The 23,261-nt window shown below is 44.6% G+C and overlaps 1 protein-coding gene across 4 annotated transcripts in view; it reads right to left on the bottom strand.

Annotated features, from left to right (window-relative positions):
* The window catches only part of CSTPP1 (centriolar satellite-associated tubulin polyglutamylase complex regulator 1), a gene marked incomplete at its 3' end in the record, with an annotated part of 139,550 nt that overhangs the window by 113,633 nt on the left and 2,656 nt on the right, over positions 1-23,261 (bottom strand). Inside the window, exons 2-3 of one of the 4 annotated variants that reach the window (XM_081021303.1) lie at positions 19,795-19,936; positions 9,687-9,781 (exon numbers count right to left, since the gene is read on the bottom strand). In XM_081021303.1, coding sequence (XP_080877429.1) covers positions 9,687-9,781; positions 19,795-19,910 — 211 coding nt within the window. In that variant the 5' untranslated portion in view covers positions 19,911-19,936. Of the gene's footprint in view, positions 1-1,233; positions 1,453-9,686; positions 9,782-19,794; positions 19,937-23,261 lie in introns of those variants that run through there. The other 3 variants (XM_081021305.1, XM_081021304.1, XM_081021306.1) reach the window with 3 other exon arrangements.

The raw sequence follows: 23,261 nt of genomic DNA on the forward strand, positions 1-23,261 counted from the left end.
TTTGTACTGCAAATACTTTATCTTCCATTGCTTACCCATTTCACACGCACTTTCAAGGACAGAAGAAGTGTGCCAAATGACTGAGGAGGTGGAAGCTGTGATCTAAAGATATATATATACATACGGAATAAACCTTGTTGAATCCAGTGGGGTTCACTTCAAAATAGCAATGCATAGGACTGTGCTGTAAGGCACACTTATCTGGGAGCAAACCCCATAGAACACAACAGTACTTACTTTAGATTGTGCTACACAAATTTAAACCAAGTTCAAATCTTACCTTAGCAACAAACTCACTAGTCTTAGGCAAGTCACTGTCTCTCAGCAGCACATCCAGAAAATAATATAATAACCATAATACAGTTGTTGCAAAGATTACTGAGATAATATATGTGAAACATTGCGAAACACTTTGGAGCACCCAGAAAGTGCTACGTAAATACTGTTGTTATATAATCTCAAAAGTGCTAGAACACTTCTTGGGGTTTGTTTGTTTTTTTACTATAAAGAATCCTAACTTGATGCAAGAGGTTGCTTAGTTTAGCTTCGTTCCACCCTGATCAAAGGCATCCCTTTTCCTAAGGGATGAAAAAAAATGCCCCAATGCGGTTAATAGAGAGCCATTCCTGGCCCATTGTGAACAACGTTCTGTCATTCCAGCCCCCCACCCCCGTTTTAGACAAGGTTATACTGAAACGTGTCTACAGCGCTTCCACCGGCCAACCCATTCACCGGTAATATTAACTGGCTGGAGAAGGAGATGAAAATCACCTTCTGTATTTGCATTACAAGCCTAAAGGATTTTTGCAGGTGTTTGAAATGGAAGACGAGTAGCATTGTGTTGCTGGCTACGTCGGCTTTTGCTTTCAAGAATGAATGGACGCAGGTTGAAAAACACTGAAAGCAAGATTGGAAACCCCACTGGCAACCATCCACCTCAGATAAAGGAGGAAACGCTAGGGAGACTTTAAATCGCCTGCCCCACCCAAGACGCGCCGAGCAGCGGGAGGAGGGGCGGGCCCCCCATTCATCCCCGTCTTCCTTCCAACCTGTGCTCGGGGGTCTTGGGGTGACCAATGCCCCACCCACCCCAGTTAGGAGAAAAACGGGGCGGGCAGAAATCCGAAGAGCCTCCAGAAGGGAGGGGTGCAGGGAAGCGCCTGCCTGGACCGCGCCGCGCCGCTCCCTCCCTTCCTCCCTCGGTTGCTGCAGGGAAGGCGCAGCGGAGGCCACCTGCTCCGCGTGCCGCGCCCGCCGGAGCCTCACCCAGATACTCGAGCCCCGACGGGGAGAGGCGGTCAGCGTTCAGCATCCTGTCAAACCTCCTCCCTTCTTTTTCCCCCACACCGGTCTCTAGGACACCAGACGCTGCGGCCAGGAAAATTGTCTCCGGCCAGAAACAAGCTCCCTCGCAACTAGGATCCCCCTTGGAGGAAGAGGAACAGGAGCGGGGAGGCCGCGCCCGGAAACCCCCCCTCTTCGCACTCCCCCGCACCACTGTTTAGCCAGGTGCCCGATCAAGTGGCCTTTCAGGGTTGGGGTGGGTTGTTTGTTTGTGATTGCTATTAATAAAGGCGTCTGCAGAAGCATCCAGGGTTAACTACCTGCTTTAGATAATACTTCACCAGACCCCTTCTTTTGAAATGTAGATGGAATGACGGCAGTAGCCGTCAAACATTTTTTTTAATTTTAATTGAACAGTGGAACAATCAAAATCATAGCACGTCATATTATATGATTAACAAATCAATACAGCATTTATAAAAATATAATTCCATTTGACATTAACAAAATAGTAACCAAAAAATAAAGCAAGCACTGAATTTCATACGCACTCTCCACACCCCCATGACTCATAATCTTTCAGTCTTCAGCTCATTAAAATACACATGATGCCCATGGCAACTCCCTTCTGAAGGTTCCTCAGGCTAGAGGTGGGCCAGCACAGGTGAGACCATCCACCACCTCAGGGCAGTCTCTTTCCCCGCACAGTTCTTCCTCTGGAAACAGCTCCCTTATGAAGGTTGAAGGGTGGGGGCAAGGCAGGTGGAAAAAGACATTACCTGCTGACCAGCACAGAGTCTCTGTGCATGTTGTTCAAGTAACTAGATTACTTAAACAACATGCAATAGCAGAAATAACAAGGGAGCTTCACAGTTTCACTTTAGTTCTAGAAACATGCCCCCTCCCAATAATCTCCAGCTCTACCTAGGGATGCTCAGGATTTCGACCTGTGACATGCAAAACAGAGGTTCTACTACTGAGCTAGGCCCCTCCCTAATGTCTTATAGCAAATATTAGAAAGTATTCAAGCCTTTATTTTCTTTCCTAATTGAGACATTACTAACATGTTTACCCTTGTCTACTTCTTGGAGCAACCAGTTATCAAATGCCAACACAGGTTACTGCCTGCTGTTGTGTGTATATTTGCCCCCTGGTATTTGCATTGATGTACTAGTTTAGCATTGCTTTGAAACAATCGACTACCCTTCCACACCTCTATTCTATACCTCTCGGTTTCAATACAACAAAACATTTCTTCCAAAAAATGACACCCAGATCTGTACTTTAAACAATATACTATAAATGGTTCTGTTATATGGCTACAACTGATACAATAAATTGAAAAGAGATAACTGTTTTGGTTTGCTAAAAAATGTGTGCCTGGAGGAGCTATTTGATCATATGCAATACTTCTTGATCAGTAATTTAAGTACAGTAGTTTCCACAGTTCTCTCTAAGATTCAAAGTACTTTAAATTCCTTACCTTCAGAGCCCAATTCTCTAAAACTACATGAACAGCAGAACTACACCTGCAGGGGCTTTTACCCATACAGATGACACAATAGTACCCAAGGCGGTCACTCCACACAGCACGGTCAGCTCCCAGTACCAAATAAAGAGGATAAGATGTTAGAGTCTGGTGTGGATTTCATGCTCTGTTACTGAAAACAGCAGAGCACAGTTCTAGACTATTTATTGTTGCTGTTTTTTAGCTCTGTCTGTGGGTATGGTGCTTTTCATGTCTCTGTCCCAAGGAATTTGCGATCCAAAATTAGAGACGGGAACAACAGAGGAAGGGGAGGGTAGCAGAGGCAGGAGTAAACAAGGAAGCTTTGTGTGATGGTTAAAGTTACATGTGCTTAGGCTTAGTAACAGTTAATTAGTTTGCTCTTTTCAAGATATTGCTATTTCATCTGCCATTATATGGACCACTCACTTATACATGCTGTTTTGCATGTAGGTTTAAAAGCTACGTTTGGAATTTCTGTGGGTATTTCTGTGGTCCTTCTTTTCTCTAAATCTTTTTGCCCAAAATATATTTTGTTGCTTCTGTGAGGGTTTACTCTCTCTTAAGACCAGCTAAAAGGATGAAATCTTCCTTTCACACACAAAGCCCATTTGTGGTTGTAATAATGATAAGTTTGAGCACTACTGGTGCCTGACTGTTAATGACTCAAAAGAGAACCAAATAAAAACAAGATGTTGCGTCTTGAGCCCTTCACACACTTTATTCTGCTTTGTCACTTGCCCATTGGCCTGCCCCAGCTTGAAGCTGCTTATTACAAGATCCGCTACAGAGATCACCTGCTCTTCGGCAAGTGAGGAGAGTTTAAAAAGCTAAACTCTGATAAGTACATAATGGCTTTTATTATAATTGTGTGTTTTCAGTACGGTTACCAGATTTTTTTCAATGAATCTGGGGGCTCTCCCCCCCCCCAGTCAATATAAAGGGGGAAGGGGGCAGGAGAGCTATACCGCCGGACGTCCCCGGTTCCCCTTCAGCAGTGGTGGTGGCAGTGGCAGTCAGTAGTCCAGAGCCAGCTTGGTAGCGCAGTTGGCTCTGGCTGGCTTCAGGAGCCGCTTGCTGCTCGCTGCCGTGGCGCCCACCAGTTTGCCTCCTGGAAGTCCCCATATGATGTGTCTTGTGCGCAACACATCATATGGGGACTTCTGGCAAGGAAAAATGGCGGGTGCCACGGTAGCAAGCATCAAGCAGCTCCTGAAGCCAGCCAGAGCCAACTGCGCTACCAGGCTGGCTCCACTACATTTCCCAGGGACAGATTTGCAAATCTGGGGACATTCCGGGGACAGATCTGCAAATCCGGGGGCTGTCCCCAGGAATCGAGGACGTCTGGTAACCCTACAGTAAGTCTATTTCTTACACTGAGAAAAAAAATCAATCCCAATCAAGACACTGATTTGCATCTGAGAGCCAATTCACAGGGGCCACCAGGTGGCACGTTGGAAGATGGCCGACAATAACATCTCTCTGACCCATACGAGGTAATTAAGGGGCTGCTATGGGAAGTATGCAGTCTTCCTACCCCCCCCCCCAGGAGGTGAGGGGGCTGCCTTGCCAGCGGTGTTCACAATGCACCCCCTGATCCGAGAGATGGGGGTGCCGAACACTTGGCACGAGCCCTTGATGAAGTCAGATCTTCCTGACGCCGATTCCAATCAGCGCGCGCTGGTTAGCTTCAGCTCGGAATTATAATTGGAAACATACGATTGGAATGAAGCTGAAGCACATACATCAAGTAACGTTTGAGAGATAAGACTGCTGATTAATGGATCTCTGTGACCGGAAGTGATGGACGGACAAGTAAATCTTCTGATGAATCACCATTAAGAGACTGTATGTTTGGAATGAAGGGGGGGTGGAGGAAAAAACTTTTTTTCTTTGCACGATGTGATATTAATAACACTTCACCCCAGAGAGAAATAGGATCGTTGCGTTTTTACTAATCACCAGCAGGAATTCAAGAACTGTGTGGGATGGATTATAACAGGAGAGAGGATTGGTGAACAGTGAGAAAGAGGAAAATTTTTATGACTCAGTTAAAAAATGGCGTCTCGCCAAGACAGGCTTGCCGGAGAAAGAAGGACAGGGGGAGGAGAATCAGGACCATTGGAAAGAGAAGGAATGTTGGAACACAATCTTGACCTGACAGAGCCTCCTGATTTATTTGGCAAGCCTGAGAAAAGTAAAGGACAGACTGAAGATTCAGTTTTTTTATGGAAGCGTTGAACAGAGGCTGTCCCTGAGTGATATGATCTTTGGAGAGTACAAAACCCACACAGAGGATGCCTGTTTTCAATCTGCTTGTGAAAATTATCAGACATCGCAAAGAAAGGAATATACAATAACAACAAGAAGATGAAGAAAGTAATAAAGGACTATCTGGATTGAACTGGATAGAACTGTTTAATTAAAGCAGTAATATAAGTGATGTTTGGACTCGTTCGGAGTTTTGGACTCATTCGGAGCTTGATGTATGGGTACCCCCAACAAAATTTAAAATTTGGCTGTATAATTTGGAACTAATGTGATTTGGATAATGTGATGTGATTGGCCTGTTAATAAAAATTATTAAAAAAAAAAAAGAGAGAGCCAAATCACATTACATGACATCAGAGTTGTGCTAATTCACAAATGGATAATTAGTTCACTCTTAGTATATAGGAAATCAATCACAGGACTGATGTGATGGCAAAGACAGTAAAACACTTAGCATATACTAGGCAATTCCTAACTATATTTACCCAAAAGAATGGGCAACACTTTTTGTTAGGCTTTCGGTGAGAAACACCAGGGTTACACTACTGTTTCCTGCAGAAAATGTGGGATCGTCTAGCATCTTTATTACATACCTTTAGGCTGCAGGCAAAAATATTCCTCTTCAACCAGGCCTTTGGCTGATTAATATTGTACAGCCTTTTAAACCTGTTTGTGGGAGTGGGTGGTGATTGGTTTTGTTTAGTTTTGTTCTAATTATTTATTTGCACTTTTATCCTGTATTTTTATACTGTGAACCACCCTGAGATCTTCGGATGAAGGGCAGTATATAAATTTAATAAATAAAGATATACATGCAGTGCTTTTTTTCTAGAAAAATAGGTGCCAGTACTCACCATGAAGTTGTTACAGTAAGCGCCACACTTTTTAACAACAACAAAAGAGGTGCTGGTACTGTGTACCCTTGAGCACCCCTTGGGGGAAAAAGTGTTGTATACATTTATCTTTAAACACCTCTCTACAGTCGTACCTTGGATCTTGAACACTTTGGTATTCGTACGCTTTGGCTCCCGAACACCGCAAACCCAGAAGTAAGTGTTCCAGTTTGCGAACATTTTTTGGAAGCTGAACGTCCGATGTGGCTTCCGTTTGAGTGCAGGAAGCTCCTGCAAGCAATTGGAAGCTGCACCTTGGTTTTCGAACTGTTTCGGGAGTCGAACGGACTCCGAGAACGGATTAAGTTCGAGAACCAAGGTACCACTGTACATGCTTATGGAAACCATAAGCCTGGATGATTTCTCCACTTTATGTATTTGCTGCACAAAACTCCAGTGTAATGTGAGCATTTCCCATGCCATTCCTTAGGTCTCACTGAAAGAGCAAGGGGGGTGCTTCACTGAGTAGAATGGTGGTTAATGGCCAGACGTGCAGAAGGCTGTGCAGAGTGGCAATGCAGGGATATGTCTGGAATTTGCTCAAATACGACATAATAAAGACTGCATACCAAGAAGAACATATGCTTAGACACCCTGATCTTCATCTTGTTGTGGGTTGTGGGTTTTTTTACACTGTTTCTTCTGTTAAGTCACAATCTTAGCTCTAAGAGATATTTGGCCCGTGAATGCATTCCTTTTTCTTTTTCTGTTTTGTGCCTTGCTTTTTGGCACAACCAAACCTAAGCAGGAAACTCTTTTTACTCATTAACTGAAGTTCCTTAAACACCAGTTCCTCATCCACAGCAGTAGGGTGAATGACACATAGAGAATAATAACTACGAATTAACATCATGTAACCATTCCAAGGGAAACGTCTTGTTTCAAAAAGGCTCAGTCACTGGAACATTTTCATCTGGCTCACACCACCTTCAGTCAGATTAAAACATTTGATTTGCCTAGGTCTCTGGCAATTATTGCTATAGTAGCTACATAACTGTGCTGGAAGAAGCAGTTTTCAAAGTCTGTACTATAGCAAATGCCAAATATTTTTCAACACCACAAATAGCCATAGAAATTGTAATAAATATTTAGGAATACTTCCCCTCCCCAGATGTGACTATGCTTTTCAGATGACCCAAAACAACATTTTCAAAATCCTTCTCTGAAACTATGAAGACTAGAAGTGTTTTGCACACACTCCAAGTGGTGAGAGTCTTCAGGGATGCCTGCATATATCTAGAATTTGGTTCCCTTGCTAATGGGGACCGTGGTACCATTATGACATATGGCTTAATATACACACATATACAACCTAGGATGGAAGGGTTCACAGCATTAACACGCCAACGGATCTTGTCTCCTCATTAGGTTAATAGGGCTTCCCACAAGGGCATAACTTTGAGTTCAGCGCAGCTGAGTCAAGCCTCTCTTCCAGCCTAGCCAAATGCAGGAACACACAGCCCCACTTGGCCTATCCTTGCCATTCCTAGGATACCATGGCATCCAGGATGGTGCTGTGGGAATTCCATCTATTTGTCTCTATGGCAACAGGGCTCACTCTTTAAGATGCTGGTGACAGACACTTAGCTGAGCGGCTAAGGCGAGGAACTGGTCCAAGTTGTTCAACAGGTTTCTTCTTCTAGATTTGAATCACAGATTCAGAATCACAGGCCAGGAAGGAACTCACCATTATTCACTCCAATCGTGTAACAATAGTAGCATACCATTTTTCCATTGGTGCTCCAGAATTCAGCTGCACAGCACCTTGCTAAACTTACAGTTAAGACAAATTTGATTTCACAAAGAAGACTTTCTCTTAAAGGCTATATGAAATTATGACTTACATATATGAAGCACTCATTGAAGATTTGAAGCGCTCGCTGCACATATTTTATATTGCCTTATCATCTTTACAGTGAGCTTCAATGCATGCTGGTTTGACACCCACATCAGCACAATCCTATACAATGTACGGTAAGTCCCTCTGAGTTCTATGCAGCTTATTCCCATGTTTCTGTTTATAGGATTGGAAATTTAGGGTGCAACCCTACACTTGAGATATACAGAATACTGGTTATGGGGCTATAGGTTATAGTGGAAGCTCTGTTATGTCCTACAGTACTGCGTAATTGTATAATTTGCATTCTTTGCTTCACCCATTTTTGCCTCTTGCCCCGCTCACCCCCTCCATCTTAAAAGGGTCCTGCTTTGGAGCAACCTAAGAGTACTGTGAATATGCCCAGATGCCACCTAGGGTGACAAATCCTGGAACAAAGGGCATTATATCCTTTTGACCTTGCTCCGTCATGCTCTGTGTAAGTGATACAGTATTCTAGAAGGAGAGCCATAATTACGGTTCTGGCCTCTTGAGCCAATTGCGCCTTGGCATACCTTCCAACTCATGTTTGCTCTACCCATGCTAACCACAGCGATCTAAACTGGGCCTGCAACGCCCACTTTTTACTTTTGCGGTTCTCTAGGAAAATTCTAGGAAGCGCACACTGCAACCTTAGTGACTCTTGGTCAATACATATAACCACAAGCTGTTGTTGCAAGGACAGGAGCAAGCATGTGGGATGTGATGCATAGATAAAGGTGGAAGTAGATTTTTAATGGTGTTTTTATTTATTTGAATTCTTTGAAAGTTAGATTGTAATGCAGTCAGCTACAGCAGAAGAAACAGAAGAAGGAATAAATATTTAATGTGACAGATGTCTCACCTCCCATCTTCAAACACAGATTTACAGACATGCTGTAGACCACAAAGCTCATAGACCACTGGTGGTCCATACGCCACATTTTGGGAATCCTTTAGGACTGCTATACGTCCGAATGTTCCTGGACATTACTGGGATTTCAAAGGTGGAATAGATGTCCAGCCCAACAATTTTGAGCTCAACAACTTTTGGCATGTCCTGGTTTTTACTTTTTGAAATATGACAACCCTAAATCCTTGGACTAGGCAATTAGAAAAATAGTACAAGCTGCTTGCTCTGCACCCCCATCCCGATTTGCCAATTGGGACAGGGCGGATTTCTCTTGACCTCCACCTCCTCCCACAATGCAGTTGTAGCAAAATGCAGGCAGGCACCATAATGGCTCAGTCTGGGCAGTGACTGTTCAATCTGTGGGACAACTGCCCCACCCCTGCCATGGATTCCTATGCAAACAGTGTCCCCCCCCCCCCATCATAATTAATCACTATTTTCTTACCACTTAAGCATAACAATAATCAAGTTACGAATGCTGGACCAGGGCTAGTTCCATGCTACTTGTGAAGAAAACATAATCCTGCTGCTCTGGAGAAATCACATGAATTGTTTTAAGACATCAAAAAATCAGATCAGCTATGAAGCCTCACTTGTCCCAGACATAGTGTGTAACAGACCAGGATCTGAGCTATAAATCTCTTTGATTTTTCGGGGGGGGGGGGAATCCTGCAAAAAGTAGGGAATTGTTTCATTTCTCCCAGGATTAATCAGCCCATTTAGAAGGGACACACATCTGGACTCACCATGGATGACAGAGGCCGGTACACACTCTGTATTCTGGCCCAATCAAAATAAACACAAATATCTGGGTTCAAGCTAGGTCAGGAAAGAGATCGAAACAGACAAAAATGCCTCACCAAACAAATCTAGAGATAAGATCAAGGTGTGAACATAACATTGTTAAATATTTTAAAGGGTGTCTGTCTGTAAGGGATGTCTTAAAAGGTTATTTATACATACTAAGACAGGTCAGGATGACTTGAACACCCAGATTATCTTGATTCCTTGTTATTTTCTGAAAGCTGTCTTTTATATCTTTGTTCATGTTGTTGTACCTGGAAAATATTAATAAAATTAAGTTGCAAAAGAAAGCTTTAACTGACAGGGCCAATCTACGGTAGGTTAAACATGAGGGAAAGTTTCCAAATTATACGAGCAGTTCAGCAAGAGAACATGCTGCTCAAGGAGACTAGAGAATCTCCATCTTCAGAACGGAACAGGAAGGCTTCTGAACACATTCTCAAGGAAGACATTTTCACCCTTAGAAGTGAGAATTAGACATGAGGATTTTTTTGTAATTCTATGGTTCAAGCCTTTGTAAACTTACCTGTGAGACAGCCCTGCTGGTTCACACATAATCCATTGTTTGTTTTAACCTAACTCTAGTTTGTTTGATCATCTAAAGCCAGTCCAGCAGACAAACCATGGTTTGTTTCCTTATAGCAAACCACAATGTGAAGCCATGGTTTGTTTTAACCATGGTTTGGTATTATATCCGCTGGTCTGGCTTAACCGTGGTTTATGTGGCCACATCAGACCCTCATCAATATATAAAAGCACAATGCAAGAACTGCTGGAAAAGAATGAAAGTTTTGGAGAAACAATCCACTCCTTGTTTGTTTGTCTGTCAAATAACTCGTGGTTTGTTGAGCAAGCCATGGTTACAACAATCCATGGCTTAGTGTTTTGTGGCACATGGCAAACAAAGCCAGTGCAACCTATTTTGGAGGAAAAGCTTCACACCTAGGGTGTGCTCACATTACTGCTTTAGAACACAGTGAAACTGTTCCCTGCACTTTCCCCTCAGCTGTTCACAGCACAGCTTCAAAGGGTTCACACCAGGGAACATTGTGAGAGTACTTGTTTTTACCCAATGCAAAGATGTTCACACCTTGGCTAGAAACAAATGGCTTAAGAGTTCCAAGTGTGAAGCTGGTTTGAGAAACAGCACACCAAATAGCAGCATTTTACAGTACACATATGTGTTTTGGATAACATCAAGCAAACACAGATTTAAAAACAGGAAACCAAAAGAGTGCACACTAAACAGGGGTGTGAACACAGCCTTAGTGTTTGTAATACTGTGAAGAGCTGGACTGCTGTAAACTAAGACTTAGGTCTGCACTTTGTCACATGATAGAGTCCTTTCAAACTCAAGCTTGGAAGCTGAAGAAAGTTTGGGCATATATACTGAGGGGGGCACCAGTTAGCACCAAGCAAATACCAATCTTGAGCACAAACTAATTCTATAGTGCAAACAGTCTCAATTAAAAAAAAAAAAAGGTTTAGAAATTTCTGTCAATCTCACCAAATCACTTCATCTATTGTAGTCCCTCCGGAGCTAATATATTTAAAGCAAACAAAAATGTTTTTCTTTGTCATCTAGAGTTCAAAATCTTTGGGCTGCATTCAGAACACAAGGAATCTGTATCCTGAGCCCTGCAATTCTTACAAGGCTGCATTCTCAGAGCCATCTTGTCATGGCTGCTGATCACATTAAGCTCAGGGGAGGTCATCTTTTGGCCATGATGAGTTCAAGCTATGACAAAGGGAGAAGTGGATTTGGGGAGGAAGAAACTGAAGGAAAGTCTCTTGACAGTTTCTGTTCAAATTATCTGTTCAGTAAGGAAAAGGAAACATCTTTAAAAGTACTTAAGTACCAAGTGAGTGACCCTTCACTGCTGGAATGCTGCCTCCCTAATGATGCGGAGAAGAAAAACAGCCATTTCTGGCAGGCTTAGTCTCATGCCAGAGGGGGGCGGGGGCGGGTTTTAAAATGCCCGATCAAAATAAATATTGCTTGGAAATCCTGGCATAGGAAATGTAACTGACAGCCAAGACTTAGCTCATCCTGGGGGGGCAACCGAGGAAAGCCTGTACATCTCATCCCTCATTCCAGTATGCGGAGTAATTGTCCCTGTAACTCAGCACTGTCTCTCTCTCTCCTCTTGTCCAGATGTGTGGATATGGATGTTTCTGTGTGCAATGTGAAAAAAGAAACTGGGGAGAATGTGCTCCATCCTCTTGGGCAGTACTCATGGTTCCCAAAAGAACAGTTTTCAAACAGAAGCAAGTTTTCAATATGCAGCCCGCAGAGTCTTAAAAAATTAATTACGTCCTAAATTGTGCTGTGTGTCTGTGATGTGTCTTCAGAGAAAAACACTGAAGAGAGATAAAGAAGGTATGGGAAACATGACAGATCAGAGAGGATCAGTAAAAGTAAGATGTGGCAAGATGGGAAGGGTACCAAGGAAGGGGGATGTTATGTACTGAGTTGAATAGGATCCAAACTGTAGCAGTCTGATTGGTCCTAGAACAATAGGATCCAAAAGGCAGCAGTCTGATTGGTCCTAGAACAATAGGATTCAGAATGCAGCAGTCTGATTGGTCCTAGAACAATGCAGCAGTATGATTGGTTGGCAGGAACCACCCAATCCTGCTCCAGATAGAAGTGAATCCACAACCTGATTGGCTTACAGTAGAATTCCAGAATTAGCCAATCATGTGCAGCCCATTGTGTAAATAATGTATATAAAGCAGATACTGTGAGGGGACATTATTCATTCCTCCTCACCACTATGAGCTGAATAAAGAGCATGAAATCACTTTGCGACTCTGAGTATATTTCACTGGCGACGAAGGTGGGATCCCGCTGAGCTGACTGCCACACACAGCACCGCAGCACCGCCAACTGCCGCACCGCTGCCTCGCACCGTGTATCCAGGCTTCAGCTCCGGGGCACAAGGAACTCAGAATGGCAGCCAACAGCAGCTTCTCGCCATTCAACCCAGCATCTGGAGACTGGGAAGCGTACGCCTCCCGTTTCACCTTCCTCCTAGAAGCCAAAGGGGTCACCGACGAAGAAGACGCCAAGAAGAGGGCGATATTCTTCAGCGTCTGCGGAGAGGAGACGTTTGAAATCGCCCGGGCTCTCCTTGCGCCTGAAGACGTCGCTACTGTTCCATACAAAACAATAATGGAACAGCTGAAGGGGCACTTTTCGCCGCAGCCCTCAGTGGTGGCTCGTCGAAATGCCTTCTACGCAAAGCGGCAAGCCCCTGGGGAAACCATAACTGGGTTTGTGACCTCTCTCCGCCAAGCCGCCCGGTTCTGCAACTTCTCAGAGCTGGAGAACATGCTTCGTGACCGCCTCGTCGGTGGCCTGAAGGATGAGAAGCTGCAACGACGCCTCTACGCTAAGAAGGACCTAACGTTCCAGGTCGCTCTGGAGGAGGCCCTGGCAACAGAAGCTGCCGAGAGGTCGACCCAAGAGGCACGGCCGAGCCTGCCATCCCAACCGAGGGTCCACCATGAAGACCTCACCGACGACTCAGGATCCGACAGGGAGGAGGTGCACCGAGTACAGCAGCGCACTCAAGCAGCGCACAGACCACAGCTGCCTCGACGAGAAGGAGGGAACTGCGCAAGCTGCGGGGAGAGTCACGAGAGGAGGACCTGCCGTTTCCGCAACGCAGAGTGCAGGCAGTGCAGAAAATCGGGACACATCGCCCGGGTGTGTCGGGCTCGGCCCACCCGACACCAGGCATCAGATGACCAATCCAAGAGCCCCAGGTCCCGGGGCCCAACGCACCAAGGCAACTCGACGGAGCTCACGGACTTCCAGGTATACCAGTTGCCCCACCCCAACGTAGAGAAAATTTATGTAGAGGTACAGATAGAGGGGGCCCCATGCCGCATGGAGCTTGACACGGGTTCAACTCTATCCATAATCTCGGCAAGGACCTTAAGGAAACTGTGTCCCACTGGGGGTCCCAAACTCAGGCCGGCCCCATTCACCCTCCGGGACTTCCAGAAACGTAAGGTCCCCACAATGGGGGTGGGGACCTTCAGGGTGCAATACCGAGGGCGGACGCGGCAACTGGACTTGCTTGTGGTCAAGGGCCCCTACATTAGCTTACTGGGATTGGCATGGTTTGGACCACTGGGGCTAGCTGTCACCGGGGTGAACCACACTAGCTTACAAGTGGACGTGGACGCCATATGCAAGGAATTTCCAGGGGTTTTCGATGGGAAATTGGGACAGTATACGGGCCCCCCCATTGCGCTACAGCTTGACCCCGCAGTACGACCGGTCAGGCTCAAGGCCCGCCGGGTCCCGTTCGCCTTGAAACCCCGTATAGACGAGGAATTGGACCGCCTTCACCCCGATAGAGCTCAGGATGAGGTAGTGGTGGGGGAAGGCAGGAACCCCCGGACCTTCGAGGCCCAGGACCCAGTGTACGCAAAGAATTTTGGGGCAGGCCCAGCATGGGTACCCGCCACAATCACCAGGGTCACTGGCCCCGTGTCGTACGAGGTGCTAACGGATGGGGGGCAATGCTGGCGCCGCCACTGCGACCAGATACGGCGACGATTCCCGGGAGAAAACCAGGAGGAGGACAGGTCAGAGGAGTCCCAAGGGAACAGCGGGGCAGTGAGGCCCATAGAGCAGGAGGGGCCAGCAGGAGAGGCAGAATCAGTAAATACAGAGAGGACCCGTGAGGCCGAAAGGACACCGGAACCAGAACCACGACTGAGCGAGCCGGTTGCACCAGACCAAACAGCCGCATCACAGCCAGCATCCTTGGAACACGAGCCAGAACCCGGAGCCCGGACCAGGGAACACCCCAGGCCACAACGCACACGTAGGCCGCCGGCATACCTTGAGGACTATGAATGCGACCTCCCGGGCAGGACTGGAACTTAGAGGGGAGGGGTGTTATGTACTGAGTTGAATAGGATCCAAACTGTAGCAGTCTGATTGGTCCTAGAACAATAGGATCCAAAAGGCAGCAGTCTGATTGGTCCTAGAACAATAGGATTCAGAATGCAGCAGTCTGATTGGTCCTAGAACAATGCAGCAGTATGATTGGTTGGCAGGAACCACCCAATCCTGCTCCAGATAGAAGTGAATCCACAACCTGATTGGCTTACAGTAGAATTCCAGAATTAGCCAATCATGTGCAGCCCATTATGTAAATAATGTATATAAAGCAGATACTGTGAGGGGACATTATTCATTCCTCCTCACCACTATGAGCTGAATAAAGAGCATGAAATCACTTTGCGACTCTGAGTATATTTCAGGGGAGAAGGACCTCCTTTTCTCTAAACACCTAATAACTTCCAAAATCTCTGTTTCATATGCTCCAAAAAACCACTTTGACAGCAGTGCTTGGGCTAATACAAAAATGTCAATTCTATGGTTTTTGTCCTTTTAAAATGTAAGTGATCTCTTATGTCATATCTATTATTGAGAGTAGTTAAAGAAAGGTGTTTGTTTTCCCTTTCCCTTGTAGGCTGATTTGCAGCTGCAGACATCTTCAACAAGGTTATAGTGTTATCTGGACAAAATGGAAAGGCCTGGAGGTTTTAGAGCATTAACCACGGCTAGGGGAGAGAAGGTGAGAAGCAGATGATTCAGTTACACAGGAGAGGAAAACAAATAAAATTTAAACCAACCTGAGGACTTTTAAAAAATGGGTCTCCATATGATGATAAGCAATGAGAGGCTTTCTGGATTCCTCCACCCAACACCACCAGACATAAAAGAAAGTCTTTCGGTTTTTATGATTTCTGTATTTAAACTTTGTAATGTATAGTTTTAAGGGACGCGGGTGGCGCTGTGGGTTAAACCACAGAGCCTAGGACTTGCTGATCAGAAGGTTGGCAGTTCGAATCCCCGCGACGGGGTGAGCTGCCATTGCTTGGTCCCTGCTCCTGCCAACCTAGCAGTTCGAAAGCACGTCAAAGTACGGTAGATAAATAGGTACCGCTCCGGCGGGAAGGTAAACGGCGTTTCCGTGTGCTGCTCTGATTCGCCAGAAGCAGCTTAGTCATGCTGGCCACATGTACGCCGGCTCCCTCGGCCAATAAAGCGAGATGAGCGCCGCAACCCCAGAGTCGGTCCCGACTGGACCTAATGGTCAGGGGTCCCTTTACCTTTAATGTATAGTTTTAACTACATCCAAGAAATAGAACCTGGGAGTCCTTATACTTGCAAAGAGACTGAGGGCTCTTCATCCTGTGTCTAGAAAGCATGGGTTCAAGTGGTTTTCTACTTGCCCTAGGTCAAGGCATGGGTCAGAGTGGTTTTGTCTTTCCCCACTGCTTTCCCCCACTGCTTTCCCCTGGAAAACCCTCTCTTTACCATTAAGTTGGAACAAACAGCAATATGTGAAAAACCCAATTTGTTCCGATTTAGCAGTAAACCTTGGGTTTTCCGGGGGGGGGGGGGAGCGTGAGTGACAGGGCAAACAAAGGTGCGGATCAGCCCTTGTACTTCACGGTTGGAAGGATAAATACCTACCATCTGTAATCCTTACTGCCCTTCCTACATTTGAACATGTATCTTATAATCATCAGTCTTGTTTGGATATTTATTTGGACATAGAGACTGTTTATATTAATATATATGTTGAAATTAGGATTTATGAATAACTTTTGTTCTTAATATGAGCTGACACTTGTTTCTTTCTTTTTCTCTCTCTGTGATATTTACAATAAAATAGTGCTACACGCCACCCCAATCTCAGAGCGGTGTGAGATTCCAGGGGTCCAAGTGCTTACCCAGGGTCTGTGTCTCCTTTTGGAAATGAGGCACAGCAAAGACTACCCATGTTGTGTTCTACCCCCTCCTTGTTGCTGCTAACCCAGTGAAACTATTCCCCCCCCCCAGCCTACATCATCCAGACCTGAAATCCTAAACCTTTCTTGTCTCTGCCCACACACACACAGCTGGAGGAAGGCCCCCATGCCTCCTTTTCTGGTACCTCTCCACCCTCTTAATGGCTTCCTTGATGGGTTAATGACGGGCCACCATCCGCCTTGGATCCTCCAATGGCCCACACTCAACTAGCTCTACCAATAAGCCAAATCCAGGGGTTTCCATGTTTAGACAAACCTTGATTAATTCTAACTTTTGCTAAATCTAAAAATTATGGATGACTTGCACCCACAAACTCTGACACCCAGTATCTATAACAATATATATACTTTAAAAATAAATAAATAAAATATGGGAAACATAGGATGCCTTAAAACTGACCAAACAAAGCCAAGCCCAACAAACTTTTCAAATCTTTAAAATCTCACAAATACCACAAAATGTCAATGACAGTGAAATATTTTTTCATTAATAATGAGTTCTCAACTTTGGTGAGAGAGATCAAATACAAATCTAAACGGTGTGACTTGAGACCATATTTATTATTTACCAGCACATTGATATGCTCTGTATAGAACAAAGCAAAAATGACACCACCTCTTCGCTTAGATCAGACAATCCACAAATTTAAAAATGCAACGGATATGCACATAGAGCTCTAGAAGTTTAGAGTATAAAAATTCTTGTCCTAAATATGCTGTTTCAACCCCGCACAATTTAATGTGCAGGGTGTTTTTTAAAAAAGCCTTGCTTCTCCTCATTTTTGTTTACCATCCTCCTTTTCAAAAGTAACCAGGATCTTTGTACTATAATCCTCAAACTGCATTCAGAATGCCAGCAATTATTCCAATGCAAACTCCACACAACTTGTAGGAAATGAATTCCTATTTGATGCCAAGGCTGGGGAACCCTAAGACTGATGCATACAGTAAAGAGATGGGAAGCCAGTGAAAGTCTGGCAGGAGGAAAGTGATTGCTTGGGACGAGTTTACCTTACCCCTCATGTGCCCACTCAACTACTTTGGTTGGCAGAATTCAGTTGACACTACTGCAGGTGCCACATTTGTAGGAACTCGATTGTTGGGTGTGCCAGCATCTGCACTTTGGAACTCCCTGCTTATTGAGATCAAGCAGGTGCCTTCACTGTACTCTTTTTTTTTTTTTTGATCCTGCTAAAAACATTCTTGCTTAGACAAGCCTACCCAGATGCTTAGAAAGTTGCGGTAATTTTAATCTGTTTTAGTATTTTAACTTTGTATGTTTTAAAGTACGGTTGTGTATTTTAAATTTTATTGTTTCAGCTTTTGTAAGCCACTTGGAGGTTGTTGGGTTTTCTTGACAATTAAGCAGTATATAAAGTTTATGAAATAAATAAAATCTGTGTGGATTTGGAGATTGGGGCAGCGTGCAACAATATGTTTATGTTTATAGGAAAAGCAAAAAAATAAGTAAAAAATAGCATCCTTGTTCATCTGATGCATGATGCTGGATGGTAGTGCCCTGTTCCTTATTTGCCCCAAAGTGCAGAGCATACCAGATGCTGATGGATCAGAATTACCTTGAACATACAGTAACAAATTCAATAGCTGTGCCAACATTGGAGGAAGAACTGGAAACAAAAAGAGGCTGTGCGGTATATATATATAAGAGATGAGAATGAAGAGGGGAAACACTGTCCAGAAATGGCTTGAGGTTCCAGTAAACTGATGATTCAAATGAGCATAATGAGATTTCTTCCATGTTTTGGGGAGTTTATAATTTTCGTATAGACAGGGCATCTTTGCAAGTGCCATACACCTTGTGTACCAATATGGCACTGAACCATAGAACAGTAGACAGTTTAAAAGGGAGAAGAACATGGATGCAAAGGGACAAGAGAGCATAAATTGGAGAGAGACAAAAAGGAAGGGAAGGACGAGCCATCCAACACAGCTCCAGACAAGATTTCTTGGACGGCAGTTGCTAAAATCAGTCTTATTTATTCCATTGGTTGGTTGACCACAGGAGATCAGGGTCCCATTTCCACCTGAGGAGCAAAGGACTGGCCATCACTCCTGAAGTTGCACATTAGGCTGCTTGGGGAGAGGAGCCATCATCATTCAGTAACTGTTCCCTGTTGTGGGCTAGGTTGTTACGGTTGATAGCCTTGGGAGCAAAGTAATCGTACTGAGACCTACTTGTAGTGATTGCACTGTGAAGTTTGGTTGTATCATTTTCCTTTTGTGGTCTGGATTTCTGTTCCTGATTACATGGTCTGGTTAACCCTCACACTGACCTGGGTCAGTGCTTACACCAGAGAACCACACGCAAACGTCCTGTTAGGCAAATAATCCACCCAGATGCAATTCATCTAGCTCCAGCCACACAGATGTTATTTGAAAGTGGGGTGGTGTTCATTACACATGCACTATACTGACTGGAGAACAGAACCGGGTGGGGTATATAAGGCTGGTGAACATAAATAACCTGGCCATTGTAAGAACCTAGCCACTTGCAGCTTAGGATAGGACACTTTGGTGCTGGGCCTCTCTTTATCAGGACACTGAAATACCTCAAGATCCCTAAACTGGCCAAGGTGGCCATGCCTGAACTACCTTCCTGGGGGTGATGAATCTATCAAATTTCTACAAACTAGATGTTAGCAGAAGATATTTACAGTACTTGCCACGGTTTGTTTGATTGTTTGTGGGTTAACTTCTGGTTAACTCCATGACTTAAAATAAACAGTTGCTTAACACTGTGTGTGAAATATTGTTATCTAAACTTTCCCATCTGTTACATTCTGGACTGAAAATAAAGGATTCCAATATTTTTAAAAGATCCACAGGTGATCTTGAGGTCACTGCCTTCAGTGCCAGGCAACCTTAGTAGTGGCTAAAAGGACAAGTTGGCTCAAATCATAGATAAACATTGAGTTAGGCTAGAGCCAACAGATTGTGTGTGTGTGTGTGTGTGTGTGTGTGTGAGAGAGAGAGAGAGAGAGAGAGAGAGTCAAACACACCTCTTAGGTCTTTGTTCAATAAGCATGTAGATAAAGGAAGAGCCAATCAATATGACACACAAAGGCTCAGAAGTCCTTTAACACCATCCTCATCAAGGCCCTAGGAAAAATCAAGTTATGGCATAAAAAGGAAAGTGCTTTTGTTAAGCATATATATCCAGGCATAACTGAGCACTTTCTGTATTGGAAATACATTAAACACAAGAACATAAGAAGAGCCTGCTGGATCTGGCCCATGGTCTACCGTGTCCAGGATCCTGTTCTCACATTGGTCAACCAGATGCCTGTGAAAACACATAAGCAGGGTTCGAGAACAAAAGCACTCTCCTCTCCTGTGGTTTCCAGCAACTGATTTTCAGAAGCATTGCTTCTGAAGCCTATACTCCATGAATTTGTCTTACCGTCTTTTAAAGCCTTGTAGGCTGGCAGCCATCACTGCTTGCTGTGGGAGTGAGTTCCATAGTTTAACTATGTGCTGCATAAAGAAGTACTTTATCTGTCCTGAATCTTCCACCATTCAGCTTCATGGGATATCCATAAGTCCTAGTGTTACGAGAGAGGGAGAAAAACTTTTATTATCTCTTCATTTTCTCCATGCCATGCATAATTTTATAGACTTCTATCATGTTACCTCATACTCATCTTTTATCTAAACTAAACAGTCTCAAATGCTGCAACCTTCCTTCATAGTAGCTGAACTTAAGGATTATGGTTCTGCTCTTTTCAGGCTGTTCCCACTTTCCTGCAAGTATGATCCACTGAACTCAAGTGAAAAATTCTACCAGGATTTCAGCAACTTCCATCTGACCATCAACCGGCGACTGGCACCCACTTAAACTAACAGGGTGGAAGGCAGAGAAGCCATAAGTAGTTAAGAGTCATAGCCAATGACACACAGAGCCAACTCATTCCAGTGTTTTGCCCATCCTTCTCCCTGCTGAGTTCTTCTAGATTGACATTGAGAGTAAGGAGGAGGAATCTGACAAGCAATGACACTTCCAGGAGGCAGCCAAGTGGAGTCTGGCAGACAGCACTGTCAGATTGGTGGAGCAGTGCCCCATTTGCCCTAATGGATCAATCTCCAGTGCCTGAGCCTGGGCCATTCCACACAGCTGGCCCATCACCTTCTGGACACTACAGAGGCAAAGCGATAGGTCACTTGCTCATCAGGATTGGCTGAACACCACCATGCAATCATGCAATGGTCATGCAAACAGTGTGGTGAGAGCCAGTGTGGTGTAGTGGTTAAGAGCGGTAGTCTCGTAATCTGGGGAACCGGGTTCGCGTCTCCGCTCCTCCACATGCAGCTGCTGGGTGACTTTGGGCCAGTCACACTTCTTTGAAGTCTCTCAGCCCCACTCACCTCACAGTTTGTTTGTTGTGGGGGAGGAAGGGAAAGGAGAACGTTAGCCGCTTTGAGACTCCTCAATGGGAGTGAAAGGCGGGATATCAAATCCAAACACCATCTTATACAGTGCTACCTTAATCCCCAAATGCCTTGGTACTCAAACACATTGGTTCCCAAACGCTGAAAACCCAGAAGTAAGTGTTGCTGTTTTCGAACGTTTTTCAGAAGCCAAATGTCTGATGTGACTGTTGGCTATTGTTTCCGGGGCACCTGCACCAATCAGAAGCCACGCCTTTGTTTTCAAACATTTTGGAACGGATGAAATTCAAGAACCAAGGTAACCACTGTATTGGAAACCACCTGATTGCTGCACACGTCTACCTGTTTTTCCTTGAGCTACCTCTCAAAGCAAACCAAATGATTCATCATCTATAGCCAAGGAGTATATAAACACATTTGTTCCAGTCCCTAGGAAAGAAAAATCTTGGGCATTGTATAACTACAATATACACCAAATGAACTGAGGAAACAGATCAATAAGGTTTTGCCTATGACTGGACAGGTCCAGAACTGGAACTGATGGAACACATTTTGTTGTCACCTCTCAGATAAAACTGCTCTGGCATATTATCAATTATCAGTAGCCCAACCTGGATAATGATATTTCTCCCATGCAGGCCTTGGCTTGCCCCTGTTTATAGGCAATCTAAACTGACTTCTTGCCCACAACCACAGGCTACTTAAAACAAGAGGCCTAACCCTAGAGATTAGGCCAGGGGTAGGCAAACTAAGGCCTGGGGGCCGGATGCGGCCCAATCGCCTTCTCAATCCGGCCCGCAGACGGTCTGGGAATCAGCGTGTTTTTACTTGAGTAGAATGTGTGCTTTTATTTAAAATGCATCTCTGGGTTATTTGTGGGGCATAGGAATTCATTCATTCCCCCCCCCCCACACAAATATAGTCCGTCCCCCCACATGGTCTGAGGGATGGTGGACCGGCCCACAGCTGAAAAAGCTTGCTGACCCCTGGATTAGGCCCTGCAACAAATCCGGACACCAGTTCTGTCCAAGTAATGATGTTACATGACTGAATAACCTCAGCCACACAATGGAGAGCTAATTCCTTACAGAAGGAAGCTGTCATCTGTGCATAATGGGGGCCTGAACTGCACACACCTCAGCTTAACTGGGGCTTGCATTTTCAAATCAGATGGAAGATGGTCTGAGGAGCAACACATGTAACCGGAGTATTGTTCAATAAACTACAGGGTACATATAGATTCTGGCTAATATCATGTGTACTCAGCTTCAAACACCAGAACTGGCCGCACACTGGAGCTGGAGTAAAAGGTAATGTGTACACAGTCTTCTTTTCCCAGAATAGGTGTGCATGGCATCACTAGAGAGATAGCATTAGCATAGAAGCTGGTGTTGTGAATAAGCCACTCTGTCCTTATCTTGTATGCATTTGCATAGAAATTTCACAGGCAGATTGCTGCATAGATTTCTTGCCCTTTTGAACCCACTGTTTACCAACTATCTCCCCCTCTCCTGCAACTAAGTACCGGTAAATCTGCCAACTGAAGATAACACTGATGGAGTGAGCTCTTCTCCACAAAAGCTTAGGTCACAATAAATCTGTCACTCTTTTAAGGTGTCACAAGATTATTTGTTGTTTTCAATCTGATCAAGCAACTTTGTGTGTGAGAGACAGACTCTTTGTGGATTATGGCAACTTCACCTCTTTTGGTTGCGGCAAACTGGTTTTTAATAGGGTTCAGAGTTGTCTATCGCAATTCCAGTCTGTGAGACTGATTAAGCCTGCTGTCTGGAAGTAGTCCCCCCCCCCCAATAGTCTGCTAAGCACTTTAAATATTTAGGAATATTGCATATATACAAAATATCTCACCTAGATGTAGGTAGGGAGTTTCAAAGAATATGTGCTTGCTACACTAAAAGATTGACTCCTCACCAATATAGAAAGAACATTATAGGGCACTTGTAAAAGTACACAGATCAAAGCAGTAAAGTAGACATGGATGGAGCAGTGTGATCCTGCAAGTAAATTAGCCCAAAGTTGTAAAGTCCTAGCAGTATACAATAGTATACAACTTGGCCTGTTAAAAAACTGGCAACCACTCTGATCTTTGAACAGAGATATAGCATGCTGATAGAATCTTGCTCCTTTCAGCAATTGTGCAGCAGCATTCTGCACTAAATCCAGCCACAATGGAAGCTCCGCAATGAGTGCATTGCAGTAATCCAGGCATGAAGTTACCAATGCCTAAAGTTATCCTGGTTTAGGAATGGTCACAGCTGTCATACTACCAAAAGCTATTCTTGGCCACTGAGTGACACAGCTGGATCCAGGAGCATCCCAGACTGCGTACCTGGCTCCTCACAGGGTGTGTACAGCATACAGTGCAGACAACTGACAAATCACTCACAATGCTGCTGTCTTGCCTGATTTCAAGCTCAGTTTATATTTCCTCATCAAGTCCAATACTGCATACAGATTGTA

This window comes from Podarcis pityusensis (assembly GCF_964106645.2).
Source record: "Podarcis pityusensis genome assembly, chromosome: 1".
In the NCBI taxonomy this organism is placed as follows: domain Eukaryota; kingdom Metazoa; phylum Chordata; class Lepidosauria; order Squamata; family Lacertidae; genus Podarcis; species Podarcis pityusensis.